This window comes from Anomaloglossus baeobatrachus, chromosome 10, assembly GCF_048569485.1.
Source record: "Anomaloglossus baeobatrachus isolate aAnoBae1 chromosome 10, aAnoBae1.hap1, whole genome shotgun sequence".
NCBI classification, from domain to species: domain Eukaryota; kingdom Metazoa; phylum Chordata; class Amphibia; order Anura; family Aromobatidae; genus Anomaloglossus; species Anomaloglossus baeobatrachus.
The window spans coordinates 187500209-187526161 of NC_134362.1; the positions used below are offsets into that span (position 1 = coordinate 187500209).

Genomic DNA, 25953 nt, shown 5'->3' on the forward strand with positions numbered 1-25953 from the left:
AACCAGCGGGGTGGTCCCTCCACTCTATAACCAGCTGGGTGGTCCCTCCACTCTATAACCAGCTGGGTGGTCCCTCCACTCTATAACCAGCTGGGTGGTCCCTCCACTCTATAACCAGCTGGGTGGTCCCTCCGGTCTATAACCAGCTGGGTGGTCCCTCCGGTCTATAACCAGCTGGGTGGTCCCTCCGGTCTATAACCAGCTGGGTGGTCCCTCCGGTCTATAACCAGCTGGGTGGTCCCTCTGGTCTATAACCAGCTGGGTGGTCCCTCTGGTCTATAACCAGCTGGGTGGTCCCTCCGGTCTATAACCAGCTGGGTGGTCCCTCCACTCTATAACCAGCTGGGTGGTCCCTCCACTCTATAACCAGCGGGGTGGTCCCTCCACTCTATAACCAGCGCGGTGGTCCCTCCACTCTATAACCAGCGGGGTGGTCCCTCCACTCTGTAACCAGCTGGGTGGTCCCTCCGGTCTATAACCAGCGGGGTGGTCCCTCCGGTCTATAACCAGCGGGGTGGTCCCTCCACTCTATAACCAGCGGGGTGGTCCCTCCACTCTATAACCAGCGGGGTGGTCCCTCCACTCTATAACCAGCGGGGTGGTCCCTCCACTCTATAACCAGCGGGGTGGTCCCTCCACTCTATAACCAGCTGGGTGGTCCCTCCGGTCTATAACCAGCTGGGTGGTCCCTCCGGTCTATAACCAGCTGGGTGGTCCCTCCGGTCTATAACCAGCTGGGTGGTCCCTCTGGTCTATAACCAGCTGGGTGGTCCCTCCGGTCTATAACCAGCTGGGTGGTCCCTCCGGTCTATAACCAGCTGGGTGGTCCCTCCGGTCTATAACCAGCTGGGTGGTCCCTCCGGTCTATAACCAGCTGGGTGGTCCCTCCACTCTATAACCAGCGGGGTGGTCCCTCCACTCTATAACCAGCGGGGTGGTCCCTCCACTCTGTAACCAGCTGGGTGGTCCCTCCGGTCTATAACCAGCGGGGTGGTCCCTCCACTCTATAACCAACGGGGTGGTCCCTCCGGTCTATAACCAGCGGGGTGGTCCCTCCACTCTATAACCAGCGGGGTGGTCCCTCCGGTCTATAACCAGCGGGGTGGTCCCTCCGGTCTATAACCAGCGGGGTGGTCCCTCCGGTCTATAACCAGCGGGGTGGTCCCTCCACTCTATAACCAGCGGGGTGGTCCCTCCACTCTATAACCAGCGGGGTGGTCCCTCCACTCTATAACCAGCGGGGTGGTCCCTCCACTCTATAACCAGCTGGGTGGTCCCTCCACTCTATAACCAGCTGGGTGGTCCCTCCACTCTATAACCAGCTGGGTGGTCCCTCCGGTCTATAACCAGCTGGGTGGTCCCTCCGGTCTATAACCAGCTGGGTGGTCCCTCCGGTCTATAACCAGCTGGGTGGTCCCTCCGGTCTATAACCAGCTGGGTGGTCCCTCCGGTCTATAACCAGCTGGGTGGTCCCTCTGGTCTATAACCAGCTGGGTGGTCCCTCCGGTCTATAACCAGCTGGGTGGTCCCTCCACTCTATAACCAGCTGGGTGGTCCCTCCACTCTATAACCAGCGGGGTGGTCCCTCCACTCTATAACCAGCGCGGTGGTCCCTCCACTCTATAACCAGCGGGGTGGTCCCTCCACTCTGTAACCAGCTGGGTGGTCCCTCCGGTCTATAACCAGCGGGGTGGTCCCTCCGGTCTATAACCAGCGGGGTGGTCCCTCCACTCTATAACCAGCGGGGTGGTCCCTCCACTCTATAACCAGCGGGGTGGTCCCTCCACTCTATAACCAGCTGGGTGGTCCCTCCGGTCTATAACCAGCTGGGTGGTCCCTCCGGTCTATAACCAGCTGGGTGGTCCCTCCGGTCTATAACCAGCTGGGTGGTCCCTCTGGTCTATAACCAGCTGGGTGGTCCCTCCGGTCTATAACCAGCTGGGTGGTCCCTCCGGTCTATAACCAGCTGGGTGGTCCCTCCGGTCTATAACCAGCTGGGTGGTCCCTCCGGTCTATAACCAGCTGGGTGGTCCCTCCGGTCTATAACCAGCTGGGTGGTCCCTCCGGTCTATAACCAGCTGGGTGGTCCCTCCACTCTATAACCAGCGGGGTGGTCCCTCCACTCTATAACCAGCGGGGTGGTCCCTCCACTCTATAACCAGCGGGGTGGTCCCTCCACTCTGTAACCAGCTGGGTGGTCCCTCCGGTCTATAACCAGCGGGGTGGTCCCTCCACTCTATAACCAACGGGGTGGTCCCTCCGGTCTATAACCAGCGGGGTGGTCCCTCCACTCTATAACCAGCGGGGTGGTCCCTCCGGTCTATAACCAGCGGGGTGGTCCCTCCGGTCTATAACCAGCGGGGTGGTCCCTCCGGTCTATAACCAGCGGGGTGGTCCCTCCACTCTATAACCAGCGGGGTGGTCCCTCCACTCTATAACCAGCGGGGTGGTCCCTCCACTCTATAACCAGCTGGGTGGTCCCTCCACTCTATAACCAGCTGGGTGGTCCCTCCACTCTATAACCAGCTGGGTGGTCCCTCCGGTCTATAACCAGCTGGGTGGTCCCTCCGGTCTATAACCAGCTGGGTGGTCCCTCCGGTCTATAACCAGCTGGGTGGTCCCTCCGGTCTATAACCAGCTGGGTGGTCCCTCCGGTCTATAACCAGCTGGGTGGTCCCTCCGGTCTATAACCAGCTGGGTGGTCCCTCCGGTCTATAACCAGCTGGGTGGTCCCTCTGGTCTATAACCAGCTGGGTGGTCCCTCCGGTCTATAACCAGCTGGGTGGTCCCTCCACTCTATAACCAGCTGGGTGGTCCCTCCACTCTATAACCAGCGGGGTGGTCCCTCCACTCTATAACCAGCGCGGTGGTCCCTCCACTCTATAACCAGCGGGGTGGTCCCTCCACTCTGTAACCAGCTGGGTGGTCCCTCCACTCTATAACCAGCTGGGTGGTCCCTCCGGTCTATAACCAGCTGGGTGGTCCCTCCGGTCTATAACCAGCTGGGTGGTCCCTCTGGTCTATAACCAGCTGGGTGGTCCCTCCGGTCTATAACCAGCTGGGTGGTCCCTCCGGTCTATAACCAGCTGGGTGGTCCCTCCGGTCTATAACCAGCTGGGTGGTCCCTCCGGTCTATAACCAGCTGGGTGGTCCCTCCGGTCTATAACCAGCGGGGTGGTCCCTCCACTCTATAACCAGCGGGGTGGTCCCTCCACTCTATAACCAGCGGAGTGGTCCCTCCACTCTATAACCAGCGGGGTGGTCCCTCCACTCTATAACCAGCGGGGTGGTCCCTCCACTCTATAACCAGCGGAATGGTCCCTCCACTCTATAACCAGCTGGGTGGTCCCTCCACTCTATAACCAGCTGGGTGGTCCCTCCACTCTATAACCAGCTGGGTGGTCCCTCCACTCTATAACCAGCTGGGTGGTCCCTCCGGTCTATAACCAGCTGGGTGGTCCCTCTGGTCTATAACCAGCTGGGTGGTCCCTCTGGTCTATAACCAGCTGGGTGGTCCCTCTGGTCTATAACCAGCTGGGTGGTCCCTCCGGTCTATAACCAGCTGGGTGGTCCCTCCGGTCTATAACCAGCTGGGTGGTCCCTCCGGTCTATAACCAGCTGGGTGGTCCCTCCGGTCTATAACAAGTTGCATGGTCCTTTTTCTCGATAACCAGCTGTATGGTCCCTCCCCTTGATAACCAACTGGATGGTCCCTCGGTTCGATACCAAGCCAGATGGGCCCTCGGCTCCATACCAAGCCGGATGGGCCCTCGGCTTCTATACCAAGGCGGATGGGCCCTCGGCTCCATACCAAGCCGGATGGGCCCTCGGCTTCTATACCAAGGCGGATGGGCCCTCGGCTCGATACCAAGCCGGCTGCTTCTCTCCTCTTGAGACCACAAGACATGGTGTCCATGGTTTCAATAAAGAAATTCACATTTCTTCGTCGCTCCATTGGGAGACCCAGACGATTGGGTGTATAGCTACTGCCTCCGGAGGCCACACAAAGCATTACACTAAAAAGTGTAAGGCCCCTCCCCTTCTGGCTATACACCCCCAGTGGGATCACTGGCTCACCAGTTTTCTGCTTTGTGCGAAGGAGGTCAGACATCCACGCATAGCTCCACTGTTTAGTCAGCAGTAGCTGCTGACTATATCGGATGGAAGAAAAGAGGGCCCATATAGGGCCCCCAGCATGCTCCCTTCTCACCCCGCTTGTGGTTTGTAAGGTTGAGGTACCTATTGCTGGTACGGCGGCTGGAGCCCACATGCTGTTTTCCTTCCACATCCCCCTGAGGGGCTCTGAGGAAGTGGGATCTTACCGGCCCCAAAGCCCTGAGGCCTGGCTCCATCCACAGACCCATTGAACCTGCTGGATACGGAGCTGGGTACCGTTCAGGGACATGGCCCTGCACCATTCAGGTACTCTGTGTCCCCGTACACACAGGCACAGCACACTCCAGACTTGCTGGGTGTGCTAGTGCGCCGGGGACAGTAAAGGGTTACAGTCACTGCAGCCTAGCTGAGTGACTTTATGTATGGGGAACTACCGCGCCGGACGCTCCGGGAGCGGCGGCGCGGCTGGGACTTGTAGTGTGCCGGGGACTTAGCGCCGACCGCGCTTTTACGGCGGCGGCGCTTATAAATCCAGTCCCCGGCTTTTGCGGCCTAGCTCCGCTTCGTTCCCGCCCCCACCCTGTCAATCAGGGTAGGGGAGAGACGCTGTACAATCAGCAGCGCCGAGGGCTGGAGCCTTATTTACATGCTCCAGCCCTCTCACTGGACACTGTGGGACGCCGGTTTCCCGCTCTGACTTGGGGGCACGCCCACGGCCCGCCCCTACTCACACGAGCTGGAGAAGACGCCGGCAGCCATTCCTGCAGTCCGAGCTGAGAGATCGGACTCTGGGCAACCAGGCACAGGACTAGGGCGACCACACACCCGCTTATAGGCGGGCGGTAAGCGGCACCTGAAGTGCTGACCCCACTAAATACCGCAGTTGTCCATTTGTATTTTTATGCTTACACTGCATAGGTCGCTATTTTTGGCTATATGCCCTCTTAGATGGCGACACATCAGCAGCAGGAAAGCAGGGGTGCTAAGGCACAGGCTTTCTATGCTGCTTGTATTGCATGTACTGAAGTGTTCATGTGTATTTATGCTTGTATGCTATACACTGCACTGTACGGTCGCTAGTCTGGGCTATTTTCGCCTAGAATGACTAGACTACAGCAGCAGAAAAGCAGAGGTGCTGAGGCACAGGTTTTTTCTATGCTGCTTGTATTGCAGGGGTTGCAGTGTGCATTTGTACTTATGCTTGTATGCTATACATTGCACTGTATGGTCGATATTCTGGGCTATATTCCCCTAGATGGCTAGTCTACAGCAGCAGAAAAGCAGGGGTGCCAAGGCACAGGCTTTCTATGCTGCTTGTATTGCATGTGCTGCAGTGTTCATTTGTACTTTATGCTTGTATGCTATACATTGCATTGTACGGTCGCCATTCTTGGCTCTATGTCCTAGATGGCTAGTCGGCAGCAGCATATAAGCAACACAGGTTTTCGATGCTGTTTTTACTGCATGTGATACTGTTCCACGGCACTGAACCCCATTGTGTGCAATGCTCCCCTGGAGCACTTGGTCAGCCGGGGTCTCTACTAGACGTGGCCAAAGGAACCACCTGTCAACCCTGTCCAAGGACAGGGATGGAGTTGCAATGGGATAGAGACTTGCAGTCCGGACAGGCCATGGGCAATCTGGATCATTGCTCCCTGGCCACCCTCGTTGGGAATAAAATCGGTGCTCCGGGGGGGGTCCCAGGAGGCTCTCTGTATGATGAGGCAGACGTAGCTCATCAGGACTTTGATCCTGACAACGCTCTCAATCCGGATACACCGGATGGTGACGCCATAAGGAATGATCCTATAGCGTCCATCAATGGAATGTTGGATCTTTCTCCCTCAGCTCCCCCAGCGGAGGAGTCAGCTTCACAGCAGGAGAAGTCCCATTTCAGTAGCTCAAACGTATATTGAGTATTTTTCTGGCCACGCTGACTTCAGAGAAGCAGTCCAGGAACACCACGCTTACCAGATAAGCGTTTTCTCCAAACGTATTAAGGATACACGTTATCCTTTTCCCCCTGACGTGGTCAAGCGCGGGACCCAGGGTCCAAAGGTGGATTCTCCAATCTCCAGGCTTGCGGCTAGAGCTATAGTTGCAGTGGAGATGGGACTTCACTTAAAGATGCCAGACAGATGGACTCTGGTTGAAATCTGTCTATGAGGCTATCGGCGTGTCGGTTGCTCCGGCATTTACAGCCGTATGGGCACCCTAAGCTTTTCAGCTGTTCTTGCACAGCTGGTCTTGAGCATATGTACATTTGTGCCGCAGGGGCGTCCGTAACCTCGCAATGTCTGCATTGCGACTTACCCTATTAATGCTGTCCTGGAAGGACAGTCGAGGTTTCGGTCCTTCCCAAGCTCGGGCAGGTCCCAATTGTCCTCGTCCAAAAGAGCTGAAAAGCCTCAGAGGGGCTCAGTTTCCGGGGGCTCAATCACGCCCAAGGAAGGCAGCCGGAGGAACCGCTACCAAGGCGGTCTCCTCATGACTCTCAGCTCTCTCATCTCTCCGCATCCGCGGTTGATGGCAGACTCGCTCGCCTTTGGCGACATTTAGCTGCCACAGGTCACAGACCGGTGGGTGAGGGACATTGTGCCCACGTATGAATCCAAGAGAACACAGTCCTGCACCACCCATACACGCCTATCACACCTGGGATCACTGGAGGGTAAGGAATATAGCACCAGACGTCCTTGTTGGAAGCCGGATCAGCGTGCAGGTCCAAACAGCAAAAGTCAGTTCAGTTCATCAATACAGAAGAAGAATAAGACCGCACCAATGCTGATGTCTTTTTCCGGATAATCTTTATTCCATAAACTCGGTTAAAAGGTGTTGTAAAATCAGCGGGTGGAGGAGACCTGGATGCGGCCCCTCACTATGGACGACGGCCGTTTCGCCTGTGATTGGGCTTCCACGGGTCCACATGTGGGGTAAGATCAGCCCTCCCTAAATAGGGTCATGCATCCAGGTGACCTCCCCACATATACAAAAAGTGTGCATGAAGTGTATAATACAATTAAAAGGTACTTTGTGTGCATATTTCACGTACCAAACAATTAAAAGCAATCATTGTGAAAAATACAAAAATCGGACAATATTACAGAGGTATGAGACATTATAATATTCACAAAAATCAATTCATACATGGTTTATATGCGTAATCAGGATTACAACTTGATTTCACTTATCTGGGATATTTATTCCATTAATTATCCCACCCATTGTCAGACATATACCATTATTTTACCATGCCCTGTTTTTGTGCAAAAAATCCTTTACAAAAAGACTGATAAGTCGTTACGGTCATTCATTCCCAATGCGCCCTGTGCTCCATATTTTATAATTAATTTTGCCTCCGTTTGCAACAACAGTTTGTGGTGATCCCCTCCTTGCGATGGGAGTGACACCCTTTCCAAACCGGCAAAATTCAGAACATCAGGGCAGCCATTGTGCGATTCTCGTACATGTGCTATCAATCTTGGGGATCCCTTTCCTGTCTGGATTGAATTATAGTGCTCCTTAAATCGAACATATAGGCATCTGATAGTTTTTCCTATATAAAATCTCCCACAGGGACATACTATTGCATAGACTACAAATTTTGTCTTGCACGATATAAACTGATTGACATAGTGTGTATGTGCACCAATTTTCACAGACTTGCCGGTCAAACGCAGACTACAAAATCTGCATTGGCCACATTTGAAGTTGCCATTAGGAGACTGTTTTTCCAACCATGTGTTTTTGCTGGTTAATCTATTTTTAACCAGCAAGTCCCTCAAATTGTGGCATCTCCTGTAGGAAACTAATGGCTTAGAAGCCGTCATATTTTTCAATTCAGGATCCCTTTCTAGGATGTGCCAGTTCTCATTAAGCGTTTTTCTTATGATGTCAAACATAGGTCCGAATTTGAAACTAAAGGTGAACCTATCATTAGTGTTCTTTTCTTTTCTCTTTTTCACCCCTCCTGAGTTGGCTACTGGACAGAGACGATTATCCTCGTTTGCAGATTTTTTAGTTTTTTCATATGCTAGATTGATAATAGTATCGGGATAACCCCGTTGTAAAAATCTATTTTTTAATTCAGAAGCCTGTTCCTCAAAGGTCACACTGGTACTGTTAGTTCTTTTTACCCTCAAAAACTGCGAGTACGGGAGGGCAGTTTTTGTGTGCTGCGGGTGGGCGCTTTCATAATGTAAAACAGAGTTGGAGGCTGTGGGTTTTCTATAAATTTTTGTTGCGATCACTCCATCATTGACCCCAACCTCCACATCCAAAAAACTTATAGTATTGCCTCCAAAGGTAGAGGTAAACGACATGTTCATGGTGTTGGTGGTGTTTAAATAGGAAACAAAATCGGAAAAATCCTTTTCTGTCCCATCCCACACCATGAACATGTCGTCGACATACCTTAAATAGTATTTAATATGCTTCAAGAACGGGTTATTCACTGTATATACATATTTGCCTTCAAATTGTCCCAAAAAAATATTGGCCATGGCACATGATACGGGGGTACCCATTGCAGTACCCCCGCACTGTACATACCACCCGTCTAGAAACATGAAGGCATTTTTTGATAAAACAAATTCCAGCGCTTCACCAACAAAATCACAAAACAAAGGACTTTTGCCACTGCGTGTGACAATGTCTTTTACTGCCTCTACTCCCAAAGCCTGTGGGATCCGTGTGTATAAATTATCCACATCAATTGTGGTTAAATTGTATCCCTCCTGCCATGTTACTTCTTTGAGGAGTGACACAAAATCCCCACTGTCTTTAACATAAGACGGAATATGGGACAACAGGGGTCTCAGCAGCCAGTCCAAATAGTGGGAGAGTGGCTCAGTCAGTGAGCCAATCCCCGCCACTATTGGACGTCCAGGAGGATTTTTTTCATTTTTGTGCACTTTTGGTATACAGTACCAGTGTGGTCTCGTAGGGAAAGGCGGGATCAATTTTTCTGCTTGTTTTTTAGAAATCAAACCGAGGATTACATATCTGTCCAAGAGACGTACAAGTTGTTTTTTGTATTCATTAATAGGGTTTGACAGTAAGGGTTTATATGTTGTGCGATCTTGTAGCTGTTTTAAGCATTCCTGCAGGTACATATCACGGGACATGAGGACAATGTTGCCCCCTTTGTCCGCTTCGCGGAAGATAGTATCTTCCCACGTGCGCATAGTTTTTACCGCAGCTAATTCACCTGCACTCAAATTCCTACTAACTTGTGGATACCTCAAAGCCTCTACTTTTTTTATAACAGTATCCTGGAACAAATCGATCAAATTCCCATGTACTGTTGGTGGACAAAAATCTGATTTATTTCCTTTTTTAAATTTCATGGGTTCACACATTATTTCATTTATGTCCACTTCGGACTCCAATGTGGGATCATTCAAGCTCATTAACAGTGTAGCTTCTTTTAATGTGTCAGGGTCGAAGGCCCCTGTCACATCAAAACTCCCATCATTCACCATGCATGGTTGTTCACCCTCAGGAATCAGATTTATGTTGTGAGGCATTTGGTTAAAGAATTTGAATAAATGTATTTTCCTTATTGCCTTATAAAGATCCACTCTAAATTCCACAAAATTAAATTCTTCTGGAACACAAAAGCTCAACCCCTTAGACAAAACGGACACCATATCGCTGGTCAGTGAATGCTCCGACAGATTTATTATATTCTTATTCAAAGAGACAAGCAATTGATTATCATTCAATTCCTCCATGACACCATCTTTCGTTTGCGTCCTCTTCCTCTTGTGCCCCTTCCTGCCCCCCCGTCGGATGCGTTTCCTAAAGGGGCAGGAGTGGGAACTGATGAAGAGGTATCTCTTGAAGGACCCGGTACTACCTCTTCAGAGCCACTAGATTCTGAATCGGTAGTCCAATATCCCTTATTTTGTACATGCGATTTTTTCTTATTATACATATATTGATGTTTTTTATATCCCTTGACCTTATCCTTTGTCCAGCAAAAGATCTGATTGGTGTCATAATCATGCTTGTCTCTTAAAAATTTTTCTCTTTTTTTATTTTTAATTTCTGTCTGAACATCCATTAGTTTTTTATCCAACTTAGATGTAAATGAGGACCAATAATCCTCAGTCACTCTAGAATGGGTATCCTGTTTTAAATTTTTCCAATTCCAAACTCAAATCATTATAATCTTCTATGTTTTTCTTTAAAACTAATTGCAACAGTCTCATAGAGCAATCCAATTGTATGGTTTCCCATTCCTTAACAAAAGTCGCATCCGCGGTTGATGGCAGACTCGCTCGCCTTTGGCGACATTTAGCTGCCACAGGTCACAGACCGGTGGGTGAGGGACATTGTGCCCACGTGCACAGGACAGAGTTCTGTTCTCGTCCTCCGACTCGATTCTTCAGAACGTCCCCACCTCCCCACCGAGCCGATGCTCTTCTGCAGGCAGAAGGAGTGGTAATCCCTGTTCCTCTTCAGGAACAAGACACGGTTTTCCTCCAATCTGGTTGTGGTGCGAAAAAAGGATGGCTCTTTCCGTTCCGTTCTGGACCTAAAACTGCTCAACAAGCACGTGGAGGCCAGGCGGTTCCGGATGAAACCCTCCGCTCCGTCATTGCCTCAATGTCTCAAGGATATTTCCTAGCATCAATAGACATCAAAGATGCTTATCTCCACGTGCCGATTGCTACAGAGCACCAATGTTTTCTACGTTTCGTGATGGGAGACGACCATCTTCAGTTCGTAGCTCTGCCATTCGGTCTGGCGACAACCCCACGGGTGTTCACCAAGGTCATGGCGGCAGTGGTAGCAGTCTTGCACTCACAGGGACACTCTGTGATCCCTTACTTGGACGATCTACTTGTCAAGGCACCCTCTCAAGAGGCATGCCAACTCAGCCTGAATGTTGCGCTGGAGACTCTCCAGACGTTCGGGTGGATCATCGACTTCTCAAAGTCAAACCTGTCACCGACCCAATCACTAACGTATCTTGGCATGGAGTTTCATACCCTCTCAGCGCTAGTGAAGCTTCCGCTGGACAAGCAGCGGTCACTACAGACTGGGGTGCAGACTCGCCGTCAAGGTCAGTCGCACTGCTTAAGACGCCTCATGCACTTCCTCGGGAAGATGGTGGCGGCAATGGAGGCGGTTCCGTTTGCGCAGTTTCATCTGCGTCCTCTTATTGGGACATTCTCCGCCAATGGGACGGGAAGTCAACATCCCTGAACAGGAAAGTATCCTTTTCACAGAAGGACTCTCTGCAATGGTGGCTTCTTCCCACCTCATTATCACAGGGAAGATCCTTCCTACCACCGTCTTGGGCGGTAGTCACGACAGACGCGAGTCTGTCAGGGTGAGGAGCAGTTTTTCTCCACCACAGGGCTCAGGGTACGTGGACTCAGCAGGAGTCCACCCTTCAGATCCATGTTCTGGAAATCAGAGCAGTGTATCTTGCCCTACTAGCCTTCCAGCAGTGGCTGGAAGGAAAGCAGATCCGAATTCAGTCGGACAACTCCACAGCGGTGGCATACATCAATCACCAAGGAGGGACACGCAGTCGGCAAGCCTTCCAGGAAGTCCGGCGGATTCTGACGTGGGTGGAAGCCACGGCCTCCACCGTATCCGCAGTTCACATCCCCGGCGTAGAAAACTGGGAAGCAGACTTCCTCAGCCGCCAGGGCATGGACGCAGGGGAATGGTCCCTTCACCCGGACGTGTTTCAGGAAATCTGTAGCCGCTGGGGAAGGCCGGACGTCGACCTAATGGCGTCCAGGCACAACAACAAGGTCCCAACCTTCATAGCACGGTCTCGCGATCACAGAGCTCTGGCGGCAGACGCCTTAGTGCAAGATTGGTCGCAGTTCCGGCTCCCTTATGTGTTTCCACCTCTGGCACTCTTGCCCAGAGTGCTACGCAAGATCAGATCCGACTGCAGCCGCGTCATACTCGTCGCCCCAGACTGGCCAAGGAGGGCGTGGTATCCGGATCTGTGGCATCTCACGGTCGGCCAACCGTCGGCACTACCAGACCGACCAGACTTACTGTCCCAAGGGCCGTTTTTCCATCGGAATTCTGCGGCCCTGAACCTGACTGTGTGGCCATTGAGTCCTGGATCCTAGGGTCTTCAGGATTATCCCAAGGGGTCGTTGCCACCATGAGACAGGCTAGGAAGCCCACGTCCGCTAAGATCTACCACAGAACGTGGAGGATTTTCTTATCCTGGTGCTCTGCTCAGGGAGTGTCTCCCTGGCCTTTGGCATTGCCTACCTTTCTTTCTTTCCTGCAATCTGGGTTAGAAAAAGGTTTGTCGCTCGGCTCCCTTAAAGGGCAAGTCTCGGCGCTATCCGTCTTTTTTCAAAAGCGTCTAGCACGACTTCCTAAGGTGCGCACGTTCCTGCAGGGGGTTTGTCATATTGTACCCCCGTACAAGCGGCCGTTAGATCCATGGGATCTGAACAGGGTACTAGTTGCCCTCCAGAAGCCGCCCTTCGGGCCTCTGAGGGAGGTTTTCACTTTCTAGACTATCACAGAAAGTGGCTTTTCTGGTAGCGATCACATCTCTTCGGAGAGTGTCTGAGCTAGCAGCGCTGTCATCCAAGGCTCCTTTCCTGGTCTTCCACCAGGACAAGGTAGTGCTGCGCCCCATTCAGGAGCTTCTCCCGAAGGTGGTATCCTCTTTTCATCTTTATCAGGATATCTCTTTGCCTTCTTTTTGTCCTCATGCAGTTCATCGGTATGAGAAGAATTTACATTTGTTAGATCTGGTGAGAGCACTCAGAATCTACATTTCCCGCACGGCGCCCCTGCGCCGCTCCGATGCACTCTTTGTCCTTGTCGCTGGTAAGCGCAAAGGGTCGCAGGCTTCCAAAGCCACCCTGGCTCGATGGATCAAAGAACCAATTCTTGAAGCCTACCGTTCTGCTGGGCTTCCGGTTCCATCAGGGCTGAAGGCCCATTCTACCAGAGCCGTGGGTGCGTCCTGGGCATTGCGACACCAGGCTACGGCTCAACAGGTGTGCCAGGCGGCTACCTGGTCGAGTCTGCACACTTTCACCAAACATTATCAGGTGCATACCTATGCTTCGGCGGACGCCAGCCTAGGTAGAAGAGTCCTGCAGGCGGCAGTTGCCTCCCCGTAGGGGAGGGCTGTCTTCGCAGCTCTAACATAAGGTATTTCTTTACCCACCCAGGGACTGCTTTTGGACGTCCCAATCGTCTGGGTCTCCCAATGGAGCGACGAAGAAGAAGGGAATTTTGTTACTTACCGTAAATTCCTTTTCTTCTAGCTCCTATTGGGAGACCCAGCACCCGCCCTGTTGTCCTTCGGGATTTTTGGGTTTTTTTCGGGTACACATGTTGTTCATGTTGAACGGTTTTTCAGTTCTCCGATGTTACTCGGAGTGAATTTGTTTAACCAAGTTATTGGCTTTCCTCCTTCTTGCTTTTGCACTAAAACTGGTGAGCCAGTGATCCCACGGGGGGTGTATAGCCAGAAGGGGAGGGGCCTTACACTTTTTAGTGTAATGCTTTGTGTGGCCTCCGGAGGCAGTAGCTATACACCCAATCGTCTGGGTCTCCCAATAGGAGCTAGAAGAAAAGGAATTTACGGTAAGTAACAAAATTCCCTTCTTTGATTTTATGACCCCAGAACAGTTTTCCATTTTGCCTCTCCATTATAAATGAGCTGTGGCCCAAAGCAGAGTTTCTGCATTGTGCTGATATAAGGCTTCTTCTTTGCATGATGGAGCTTTCTCTTACATTTATGGATTGCATGGCAAACTGTGTACAGACAATGAATTGTGGGAGAATTACTGGACCAATATAGACTGATTTGCACTACCAAATCCTTATTGTTACAAATGCAGTGTGACCGGAGAGCCCGCAGATCATGAGCGTCGAATATTGACCGTCAGCCTTGTCCCTGGTACACATGGATTGCTCCATAATCTCTCAACCATTTGATATTATGTTCTGTAGATGGAGGAGATTCTAAGTTTTTGCACTTTTATGCTGGGGAACGTCTTTCTGAAATTTCTCCACAATTTTTAGATGCAGTTATTCTCCGATTGTTAAATCTCTGACCATATTTGCTTCTGAGAGACTCTGCCTCTCTACCATGGTCTTTTCTCTCTCGCCTTTATTGGGGAACACAGGACCATGGGTGTATGTGACTTATCCAATTTTTAAATTATTTGTTTTCCCAAATTAAATAGTAAAATGACCAACATTCAACGTCTGATCTGTGCTCTATGTTCTGTTCTAAAAAAAAAAGTATGGCTATAAGATATTTCCGAATGATCATGTTCTTGCTTTATCTACATTGCACACACAGTCCCAACTTTTTGGGGAATTGTGGTTATATAAGAAATATGTACCATCCTTTGTATATTTCAGACACAAGCTTGGTTTAATATCGGCAGTGTGGACAGCTTTGAGCGCAATCTGGAGATGGCACAGCAGGATCTGGGGATCGAACCAGCTGATCGGATCACTGTTGTATATAGCACTGAGAGCGATGGGTAGGTTTATAGAGAGATATATAGCTATATATATGTACCGCCCCGCGCTCGGCCGCAGCCGAGCTGCTCTGATCCGGGCTCGTTGGTGGGTGGCTCGAGCGCCTCCGGACCCGGGGTCACTTCGATCTGAAAGGGTGCTGGCGCTACTTAGAGGGGTGGTAGGTAGGTGCACGGCCGAGGCTGTGTTTAAGTTCGTGTCGCTACCCACGGGCTGTGGTGAAAGTGTAGACCCCACCGCTGCAGTTACGGGGCACCCGGGGGAGATGGTAGTACAGCCCGATGTTAACCCCTCTGTGGGCAGGGATGATGGCCCCGGGACCCGTTGGAGAGAAGTAGCTGGGCGGTGCGCGGCCGGATGGCACTGTTGTACTCGCTGTTATTGACACACACAAGTCTCTGGTAAACAAAGTTGATGGTGGTCGGTGCCCGCAGCCGGCTGCGTCTGGTCCCCCACCCGGTTCGGTGGCCTTGGCCTTTCTCCTGCACCATGTTGTGAATGTGTAGACTGCCTGCGCTTCAGCGACGGGAGTCCGCTCCCCGGCTGTGTATATGTCGGAGGGCCCGTTTGCCCGCAGACGCTGGCCCGTGGGATCTCTCTGCCTGTGCGGTGGCTTTCTATCCCCCTCGGTGGGCTGATGTCTTCAGTCGGGACTTGGGTGGGAAAGGACCTAAGGTCCAGACCGCAGTCAGTGAATTAACTCAGTCCAGTGGAATCTGGACCTCGTTTCAGGGTCAAGTCCCTTCCTGTGTGCACCGGTTTCCAGTCGGTTCCCCGGGTCGGTATCGGCGGGCCTCTACCCTGTCCCGGTCCACCACGGTTCCACCAAGCCGTCTTCCCGGCTCCTGCAGGCTAGGCCACCGTCTGCCTCCTAGCCAGGGTGTTCGGGCTACGACCCTCACACCTCACAGTCAGTTGCAGACCTGTCACACAGGCCTGCCTCCACTCTCCTTCACTCCTGTCACTAATCTGACTCCCCAGACTCAACTAACTGTGTTTCCTGCCTCAGGCTCTCTGAACTCCTCGGTGGGCGTGGACAACCGCCTGGCTCTGCCTCCCTGGTGTGTCCAAGCACTGAGGGAGGTGACTAGGGTTTATGTGGTTTAGCTGATGTCACCTTGTGTGGGACTGGTGTTGTGCGGGGCGCTATCTGTGACTACCTGGCTAGTCCAGGGCGTCACAGATACATATATATCTGACTTGATATAGCTGATAACAGAGAGCAATAATAAGTTAATATTCTTTTAAAAGCTATTGTAACACTGCGTCCCTGCGCTCCTTGCTCTGGTGCGTGGACGTGCTCTGACTGACTCCCCACCGCGGCTGGGTCCCTCCACGCTGTCCGGTGTCCCTGCTTCTTCTCCCCCTCCCCTGCCCCCTGGAGTGTGTGCACTCGTCACAGCATCTCCCGGACCGCTACTAGGGAATGTGCGTTCTCCACTGCCCATCTTTTAAAGGACCAACGCGCCACTCCCAGGAAGTGCCTCCCAGCCTATTGCTTTTGAGACACTGGATATTTAGGGCAAGCTCCCACTAGGGGAGGTGCCTGATCAATGCCTTCGCTTAAGTAGTTAGTATCCAGTACTCCAGCTAGCTAGTTGTCAGGTCTCCTTGTCTCTCCCGTCTATTCAGTCCTTTTTGTTCCCTGCCTATCAATCCTGTCCTGTCAGTACCAGTGTCCCTGCCTGTCTGCCTTGGCTGTATCTCCAGCCTCAGCTATTCAGGTGGCCCTCGCCATGCCAGGGTCTGTGCCTGTCCATCTCTCCCGTACTTCCAGCCTCAGCTATTCAGGTGGCCCGGGTCTGTGCCTGTCCGTCTCTCCCGTACTTCCAGCCTCAGCTATCCCGATGGCCCTAGCCACGCCAGAGAATGTGCCTGTCTGTCTCTGCCGTACCTCCAGCCTCAGCTATCCCAATGGCCCTAGCTACGCCAGAGACTGTGCCTGTCCGTCTATGCCATACCTCCAGCCTGAACTATCCCGCTGGCCCTCGCCACACCAGAATCTGTGCCTGTCTGTCCTGGCTGTGCCTCCAGCCCTAGTCATCCCGTTGGCTTTCGCCACACCAGAGACTGTGTCTGACCGCCCTGGCCTTCTCATCTGCCCCTGCAACCCTTGTGGTTCCTGTTTACACTCGAGACTCAGCCCTGTCGTCTCTTGTGTCCAACCCTGCCCTGGGGGTCAGCTGCCACAGTCGTCCCTGCCCTGAGAGTGGTACCTGGCGTCTGCCTTGTGGTGGGTGCTTAGTCAAGCCACTCACTAAAAGGCTAAGCCCGGGGTCCTCTTGTGGTCCAGTGGATCCACTTTTGCTCACCGCAGTACCATCCCCGGCGGCGAGCGTGACACCTACATGACTTTACTTTATAAAGTAGACTGTATTGTTATCTTCCTAATCTGTGTCTTTATCCTCTTGTTTTTGCAGGTCTTTCCTCATGAGCCTCATTCCCTCACTACTCATCATAGGATACATATTTTATAGCCTGCGGAAGGGTCTTATGAACTCTGTCCGAGGAGGGAAAAGTGGTGGCATTTTTGGCATCGGGGAGACAACCGCCAAGATGATGAAAGGAAACATCAATGTCAAGTTTCGTGATGTGGCTGGATGCGAGGAGGCGAAATTAGAGATAATGGAATTTGTGAATTTCCTCAAAAATCCCAAACAATATCATGATTTGGGGGCAAAGATACCTCGGGTAAGAGAACAGGGGAAAGAGGGCATTATATCAAGACTTTACTATCCATAATTTATTACACAGGACGTTTCAGGCCTTGAATTCGGATTTCTAGTAACTAGGTACAGAGATTATTAGGGTGGATCTCAAAAGCGTTAGCCCGTTCTTCAATTTTAAAAAACTGGATATTAGTATAGTTCTATTTTTTTGACTAGGGAGCAATGCTCACTGGACCCCCCGGCACCGGAAAGACCCTACTAGCGAAGGCAACCGCAGGAGAAGCCAATGTGCCTTTTATAACTGTGAATGGATCAGAGTTCCTGGAGATGTTCGTCGGCGTTGGCCCGGCCAGGGTAGGTTTATAAGGATCGGATACCGGGGGCCACCTGTTTTTATATTAATAGTACACCTGTACAATTACTATCCTGTAGGTCCGGGACATGTTTGTATTGGCTCGCAAGAATGCTCCATGTATCCTCTTCATCGATGAGATCGATGCTGTTGGCAGAAAACGAGGGCAAGGGACCTTCGGAGGGCACAGTGAGCAAGAAAACACCCTAAACCAGCTGCTAGTAGAAATGGATGGTGAGTACTGATCAGATCGCTGCAGGGGAGTCATAGGAAGGTAGAGGGTGTGAGCTGTAGTTCTGGGGAACCTCAGGTTAAAGACCACTGATCTACTAAACCTCATAGCTCAATTATTATTTTTTCTTCTTCTTGGCTATAGGCTTTAACTCTGACACAAATGTGGTGGTCCTGGCCGGCACCAACCGTGCAGATATATTGGATCCAGCTTTGATGAGACCAGGGCGATTTGATCGGCAAATCTTCATTGGTAGGTTGTAAGTCAGCAAGGGAGGAGGAAATGTATTATAGGGATTGTCGTATAAACTACATTATCACCTATTCACAGAGTAGGTTATAAATGTATGATTACCCAGGGTATAACTGCCGGGACCCCCCAACAACCACAAAAATGGTGGTCTCGAATTTTCTTGTGAGTGTGACACTTGTACAGTGCCACAATTCACTGAAAAAGATATCAAATCCCCTTCAAAAAACACATTAAAAAGGCCATATGTACTAATGCCCTACAATGCTATAGCACTGCAAGGTACAACAAGACCTCACAATAAAAGGTGGAGGTTGGACAGGTGCAGAATACAGATGGACCATGGTTACTGATTTACGTGTAGTGCACCATGCTATTTTATCAGGTGGGCTACCCAGCACTATGTAAGTGTATACCACTAGGACAGACACCCTAATATTGCCCACCTGTACGCACAGGTCTGCTGCACTTCAGGACCCCCCTTCTAATGATCGTTGAGGGTCTCAGTAGTCAGACCCCAGTGATCGTACATTTATCCTCTGTATGAGTGATAGTGTTTAGGGGATTCAACCCACTCATAGCGACTGTATATATGGCTAAGCTTTATATTTTGCATATATGGCCAATGTATCCATAGGATTCATTGTACCCTATAAAGATTACCAAAAAAGTGTTTTATATGTGTTTGTATAATATTTGCCTTTTCTTTATTGATGGGACCCTATGGCCTATGGTTGCATCCGTACACCCACAAAGGGTCCTGCCTCGGAAGTATATAGTAAAGATTTTGTTACCGCAGCAAATCTGGACAATGGAAAAGAAGATTTTTGGGTACTCACCGTAAAATCTCTTTCTCTGAGCTTTTATCGGGGGACACAGGAAACCATGGTTTATCTGTGTCCTCCAATGAAGCGATAGGGAAAAGAAGATTTTGGGTACTCACCGTAAAATCTCTCTCAAAGCCTTCATTGGGGGACACAGGACCATAGTTTGCTGTGTCCACCAATGAAGCAATAGAGAAAAGATTTGGGGTACTCACTGTAAAATCTTATTCTCTGAGCTTTTATTAGAGGACACAGGAAACCATGGTTTGCTTTGTCCACCAATGAAGCCATAGAGAAAAGAATATTTTGGGTACTCACCGTAAAATCCCTTTCTTGGAGCCTTCATTGAAGAAAATCATAGTTTGCTGTATCACTTCATTGGGGGATACAGCAAACTATGATTTTCTTCAATGAAGGCTCCAAGAAAGGGATTTTACGATGAGTAGATTTTTTGGGTACTCACTGTAAAATCTTTCTCTGAGCCCTCAATGGGGGACACAGCTCATGGTCCTATGTCCCCCAATGAGGCGAAGGATTAATATTAAATGTCTCTTACAGTTTATATAAACCATTTAGTTGCAAAATCTATAACTTAGAAGAATGGGATTTCTCTCTCTCCTCATTGGGGGACACAGAACCATGAGCTGTGTCCCCCAATGAAGGCTCAGAGGAAAGATATTTTATGGTAAGTACCCCAAAATCTATTTTTTTTTTCTATCGCTTCATTGGGGAACACAGCAAATCATGGTCTCCTGTGTCCCCCCAATAAAGGTTCCAAGAGTGAGATTTTACGGTGAGTACCCAAACTCTTCTTTCTCTATTGCTTCATTAGGGGACACAGCAAATCATGGTCTCCTGTGTCCCCCCAATAAAGGTTCCAAGAGTGAGATTTTACGGTGAGTACCCAAACTCTTCTTTCTCTATTGCTTCATTAGGGGACACAGCAAACCATGGTTTCCTGTGTTCCCCAATAAAGGCTCCAAGAAGGAGGAGATTATACGGTGAGTACCCAAAATCTTTTTTCATATTCCGCATCAGGGATCCTTTGTAATAATAAAGCGTCTACAATTCTCACTTTTTCGAGTCGAATTTGCTATAAAGAGATTGTGTCTTATTCTTTTTTTTTTTTTTCTCCTGTAGGTCCCCCTGATATCAAAGGAAGAGCCTCTATTTTTAAGGTTCACCTACGTCCTTTAAAGTTGCCTGAAAACATCAGCAAGGATGACTTGTCTCGGAAGTTGTCGGCTCTGACTCCAGGCTTTACAGGTGGAGGATATCCCCATATTCTAATAAACCAGAATGTTCGCTCCAATGGTCACCCCATCGTTGCGTCTTCCTGCACCGTGACGTCTTATGTCTTTGTCTCAGGTGCTGATATCGCCAATGTCTGTAATGAGGCGGCTCTGATTGCGGCCAGACACCTGAATGAGTATGTGGTGGAAAAGCACTTTGAGAAGGCGATTGAGCGCGTCATTGGAGGTGAGAACCTTGGCGGTCATTCTTAGTATGTTACAGACTCCACAAAGCTGTATGTACTGCAATGATGACCGGAAGGACAAGATAGTGCGGTTTTGTGTTTTACGTTTCCTTATGTTAGATCCTTCTGCTTTTAGGGCTGGAGAAGAAAACTCAGGTCCTTCAGCCAGACGAGAAGCGGACGGTGGCGTACCACGAGGCCGGACATGCGGTGGTTGGCTGGTTCTTGGAACACGCAGACCCTCTTCTCAAGGTGGGTGAAACCATGAAATGATGACCTTGTCACATTTGGTCTACTTTACACATGATACATAGACGTAATGTGCATCACTGTGTGCTGAAGGGGTTAACCACTAACACATCTACCCCCAATGTAGGCAAATGATATGAATGCAGAGCACAAGCTCATGATAAATCCTCCGTCATTCCTTCCACCTTCAGGTATCGATCATTCCCAGAGGGAAAGGCTTAGGTTATGCACAATATCTCCCGAAGGAGCAATATCTATACACGAAGGAACAACTATTCGACCGGATGTGTATGATGCTGGGGGGCCGCGTGGCTGAACAGATCTTCTTTGGTCGCATCACAACGGGGGCACAAGATGACCTGAAGAAGGTCACACAGACTGCTTATGCACAGGTCAGAAAATGATAAAGTTTACAAAATATTGCATATACACTTATTATTATATAATAAAATATTATTATTATTTAAATAAATATATATACATTTATTCTTATAAAAAAAAAAAATATATATATATATATATACACATATTATTAAATATATATATTCATTTATTAAATATATATATTAATTTATTATTCAAAATATATATTAATTTATTCTTAAAAAATTATATATTTATTTATTATACATATATATTATTGTTTTAAATATATTTATTAAATAAAATGTGTGATTATTATTGCCAAATAAAAAATATATACATTTATTATTAAATGTATACATATAGACATATCTTTTTGTTTTAATAATAATAAAAACAAAGAAAAAGGTCACAAGGGTTCTGGGAGACCAAGAGAGAGAACAGAAAAACTAGCAAATCCTAAATAAAAGTGTATATTGGTCAGTAAGTGTATTATGAGGGCTATATATGTACCAAGGGCAGTGGCCCACCTAAAAAAAAAAAAAAATGTATATATATATATATATATATATATATATATATATATATATATATATATATATATATATATATATATATATATATATATATATATATATATATATATATATGTAATATTAGAAGGTGGCCCGATTCTACGCATCGGGTATTCTAGAATTTACGTATTGTGTAGTTCATGTATGATTTTTGTTATGTATATGTGTATATATATATATATATATATATATATATATATATATATATATATATATATATATATATATATATATATATATATATATATATATATATATATATATTATAGATGTTGTTGTGTGTAGTTACCAAGTGTTTGTGTAGGGCGCTGTACATGTTCTGGGTGTTGTCTGGGTGTGACGGGGGTGAGAGCGGTGTTGTATGTGTGTTGCGTTGTTTGTGGAGCGCTGTGTGTCTGTAGCGTTGTGTGTGTGTGTGTTGCACGGTTTGTGTGTGTGTTTTGGGGGGAGGTATGTTTTGCGCAATGTGTGTGTTGTGCGGTATGTGCGTATATTTGTGTGTGCCGCGGTGTTTGTGTGTTGGGTGTTGTGTGTGTGTGTGTGTGCAGCGTTGTCTGTGTGTGTGTGTGGGTGTCTGGGGCAGTTGTTTGGTTCCCAGTGTGTGTGGTGTGTTGTGCAGTGCGCGCGCGTGTGTGTGTGTGTTGGGGGGAGGTGTGCACTTCCCATCGTGCTCCATCTCCCATGCTGTGCACTCCCAAACGTGCTCCATCCGCCATGCAGCGCACTCCCCATCGTGCTCCATCCGCCATGCTGCGCACTCCCAAACGTGCTCCATCCGCCATGCTGCGCACTCCCAAACGTGCTCCATCCACCATGCTGCGCACTCCCAAACGTGCTCCATCCGCCATGCTGCGCACTCCCAAACGTGCTCCATCCACCATACTCCGCACTCCCCATCGTGCTCCATCCCCCATGCAGCGCACTCCCAAACGTGCTCCATCCGCCATGCTGCGCACTCCCCATCGTGCTCCATCCCCCATGCAGCGCACTCCCCATCGTGCTCCATCCCCTATGCTGCGCACCCCCCCATCGTGCTCCATCTCCCATGCTGCGCACTCCCAAACGTGCTCCATCCACCATGCTGCGCACTCCCAAACGTGCTCCATCCCCCATGCTGCGCACCCCCCATCGTGCTCCATCCCCCATGCTGCACCAGCATCAGCCTCTCTACCCGCAGCATCAGCCTCTCTACCCGCAGCATCAGCCTCTCTACCCGCAGAATCAGCCTCTCTACCCGCAGCATCAGCCTCTCTGCCCGCAGCATCAGCCTCTCTGCCCGCAGCATCAGCCTCTCTGCCCGCAGCATCAGCCTCTCTGCCCGCAGCATCAGCCTCTCTGCCCGCAGGATCAGCCTCTCTGCCCGCAGGATCAGCCTCTCTGCCCGCAGGATCAGCCTCTCTGCCCGCAGGATCAGCCTCTCTGCCCGCAGGATCAGCCTCTCTGCCCGCAGGATCAGCCTCTCTGCCCGCAGGATCAGCCTCTCTGCCCGCAGCATCAGCCTCTCTGCCCGCAGCATCAGCCTCTCTCCTCCCAGCATCAGCCTCTCTCCTCCCAGCATCAGCCTCTCTCCTCCCAGCATCAGCCTCTCTCCTCCCAGCATCAGCCTCTCTCCTCCCAGCATCAGCCTCTCTCCTCCCAGCATCAGCCTCTCTCCTCCCAGCATCAGCCTCTCTCCTCCCAGCATCAGCCTCTCTCCTCCCAGGATCAGCCTCTCTCCTCCCAGCATCAGCCTCTCTCCTCCCAGCATCAGCCTCTCTCCTCCCAGCATCAGCCTCTCTCCTCCCAGCATCAGCCTCTCTCCTCCCAGCATCAGCCTCTCTCCTCCCAGCATCAGCCTCTCTCCTCCCAGCATCAGCCTCTCTCCTCCCAGCATCAGCCTCTCTCCTCCCAGCATCAGCCTCTCTCCTCCCAGCATCAGCCTCTCTCCTCCCAGCATCAGCCTCTCTCCTCCCAGCATCAGCCTCTCTCCTCCCAGCATCAGCCTCTCTCCTCCCAGCATCAGCCTCTCTCCTCCCAGCATCAGCCTCTCTCCTCCCAGCATCAGCCTCTCTCCTCCCAGCATCAGCCTCTCTCCTCCCAGCATCAGCCTCTCTCCTCCCAGCATCAGCCTCTCTCCTCCCAGCATCAGCCTCTCTCCTCCCAGCATCAGCCTCTCTGTCCCCAGCATCAGCCTCTCTGTCCCCAGCATCAGCCTCTCTGTCCCCAGCATCAGCCTCTCTGTCCCCAGCATCAGCCTCTCTGCCCGCAGGATCAGCCTCTCTGCCCGCAGGATCAGCCTCTCTGCCCGCAGGATCAGCCTCTCTGCCCGCAGGATCAGCCTCTCTGCCCGCAGCATCAGCCTCTCTGCCCGCAGCATCAGCCTCTCTGCCCGCAGCATCAGCCTCTCTCCTCCCAGCATCAGCCTCTCTCCTCCCAGCATCAGCCTCTCTCCTCCCAGCATCAGCCTCTCTCCTCCCAGCATCAGCCTCTCTCCTCCCAGCATCAGCCTCTCTCCTCCCAGCATCAGCCTCTCTCCTCCCAGCATCAGCCTCTCTCCTCCCAGCATCAGCCTCTCTCCTCCCAGGATCAGCCTCTCTCCTCCCAGCATCAGCCTCTCTCCTCCCAGCATCAGCCTCTCTCCTCCCAGCATCAGCCTCTCTCCTCCCAGCATCAGCCTCTCTCCTCCCAGCATCAGCCTCTCTCCTCCCAGCATCAGCCTCTCTCCTCCCAGCATCAGCCTCTCTCCTCCCAGCATCAGCCTCTCTCCTCCCAGCATCAGCCTCTCTCCTCCCAGCATCAGCCTCTCTCCTCCCAGCATCAGCCTCTCTCCTCCCAGCATCAGCCTCTCTCCTCCCAGCATCAGCCTCTCTCCTCCCAGCATCAGCCTCTCTCCTCCCAGCATCAGCCTCTCTCCTCCCAGCATCAGCCTCTCTCCTCCCAGCATCAGCCTCTCTCCTCCCAGCATCAGCCTCTCTCCTCCCAGCATCAGCCTCTCTCCTCCCAGCATCAGCCTCTCTCCTCCCAGCATCAGCCTCTCTCCTCCCAGCATCAGCCTCTCTCTTCCCAGCATCAGCCTCTCTCTTCCCAGCATCAGCCTCTCTCCTCCCAGCATCAGCCTCTCTCCTCCCAGCATCAGCCTCTCTCCTCCCAGCATCAGCCTCTCTCCTCCCAGCATCAGCCTCTCTCCTCCCAGCATCAGCCTCTCTCCTCCCAGCATCAGCCTCTCTCCTCCCAGCATCAGCCTCTCTCCTCCCAGCATCAGCCTCTCTCCTCCCAGCATCAGCCTCTCTCCTCCCAGCATCAGCCTCTCTCCTCCCAGCATCAGCCTCTCTCCTCCCAGCATCAGCCTCTCTCCTCCCAGCATCAGCCTCTCTCCTCCCAGCATCAGCCTCTCTCCTCCCAGCATCAGCCTCTCTCCTCCCAGCATCAGCCTCTCTCCTCCCAGCATCAGCCTCTCTCCTCCCAGCATCAGCCTCTCTCCTCCCAGCATCAGCCTCTCTCCTCCCAGCATCAGCCTCTCTCCTCCCAGCATCAGCCTCTCTCCTCCCAGCATCAGCCTCTCTCCTCCCAGCATCAGCCTCTCTCCTCCCAGCATCAGCCTCTCTCCTCCCAGCATCAGCCTCTCTCCTCCCAGCATCAGCCTCTCTCCTCCCAGCATCAGCCTCTCTCCTCCCAGCATCAGCCTCTCTCCTCCCAGCATCAGCCTCTCTCCTCCCAGCATCAGCCTCTCTCCTCCCAGCATCAGCCTCTCTCCTCCCAGCATCAGCCTCTCTCCTCCCAGCATCAGCCTCTCTCCTCCCAGCATCAGCCTCTCTCCTCCCAGCATCAGCCTCTCTCCTCCCAGCATCAGCCTCTCTCCTCCCAGCATCAGCCTCTCTCCTCCCAGCATCAGCCTCTCTCCTCCCAGCATCAGCCTCTCTCCTCCCAGCATCAGCCTCTCTCCTCCCAGCATCAGCCTCTCTCCTCCCAGCATCAGCCTCTCTCCTCCCAGCATCAGCCTCTCTCCTCCCAGCATCAGCCTCTCTCCTCCCAGCATCAGCCTCTCTCCTCCCAGCATCAGCCTCTCTCCTCCCAGCATCAGCCTCTCTCCTCCCAGCATCAGCCTCTCTCCTCCCAGCATCAGCCTCTCTCTTCCCAGCATCAGCCTCTCTCTTCCCAGCATCAGCCTCTCTCTTCCCAGCATCAGCCTCTCTCCTCCCAGCATCAGCCTCTCTCCTCCCAGCATCAGCCTCTCTCCTCCCAGCATCAGCCTCTCTCCTCCCAGCATCAGCCTCTCTGTCCCCAGCATCAGCCTCTCTGTCCCCAGCATCAGCCTCTCTGTCCCCAGCATCAGCCTCTCTGTCCCCAGCATCAGCCTCTCTG

General features: G+C 51.2%; 1 protein-coding gene across 1 annotated transcript in view; it reads left to right on the forward strand.

The window, feature by feature from the left end:
- LOC142254735 (mitochondrial inner membrane m-AAA protease component AFG3L1-like) overlaps positions 1 to 25953 on the forward strand; it is a 54758-nt gene that overhangs the window by 14454 nt on the left and 14351 nt on the right. The window contains exons 6-14 of the mRNA XM_075325989.1: positions 14500 to 14624; positions 17043 to 17313; positions 17508 to 17645; positions 17724 to 17877; positions 18020 to 18127; positions 20089 to 20214; positions 20317 to 20427; positions 20562 to 20677; positions 20866 to 21066. Coding sequence (XP_075182104.1) covers positions 14500 to 14624; positions 17043 to 17313; positions 17508 to 17645; positions 17724 to 17877; positions 18020 to 18127; positions 20089 to 20214; positions 20317 to 20427; positions 20562 to 20677; positions 20866 to 21066 — 1350 coding nt within the window. The remainder of the gene's footprint in view (positions 1 to 14499; positions 14625 to 17042; positions 17314 to 17507; positions 17646 to 17723; positions 17878 to 18019; positions 18128 to 20088; positions 20215 to 20316; positions 20428 to 20561; positions 20678 to 20865; positions 21067 to 25953) is intronic.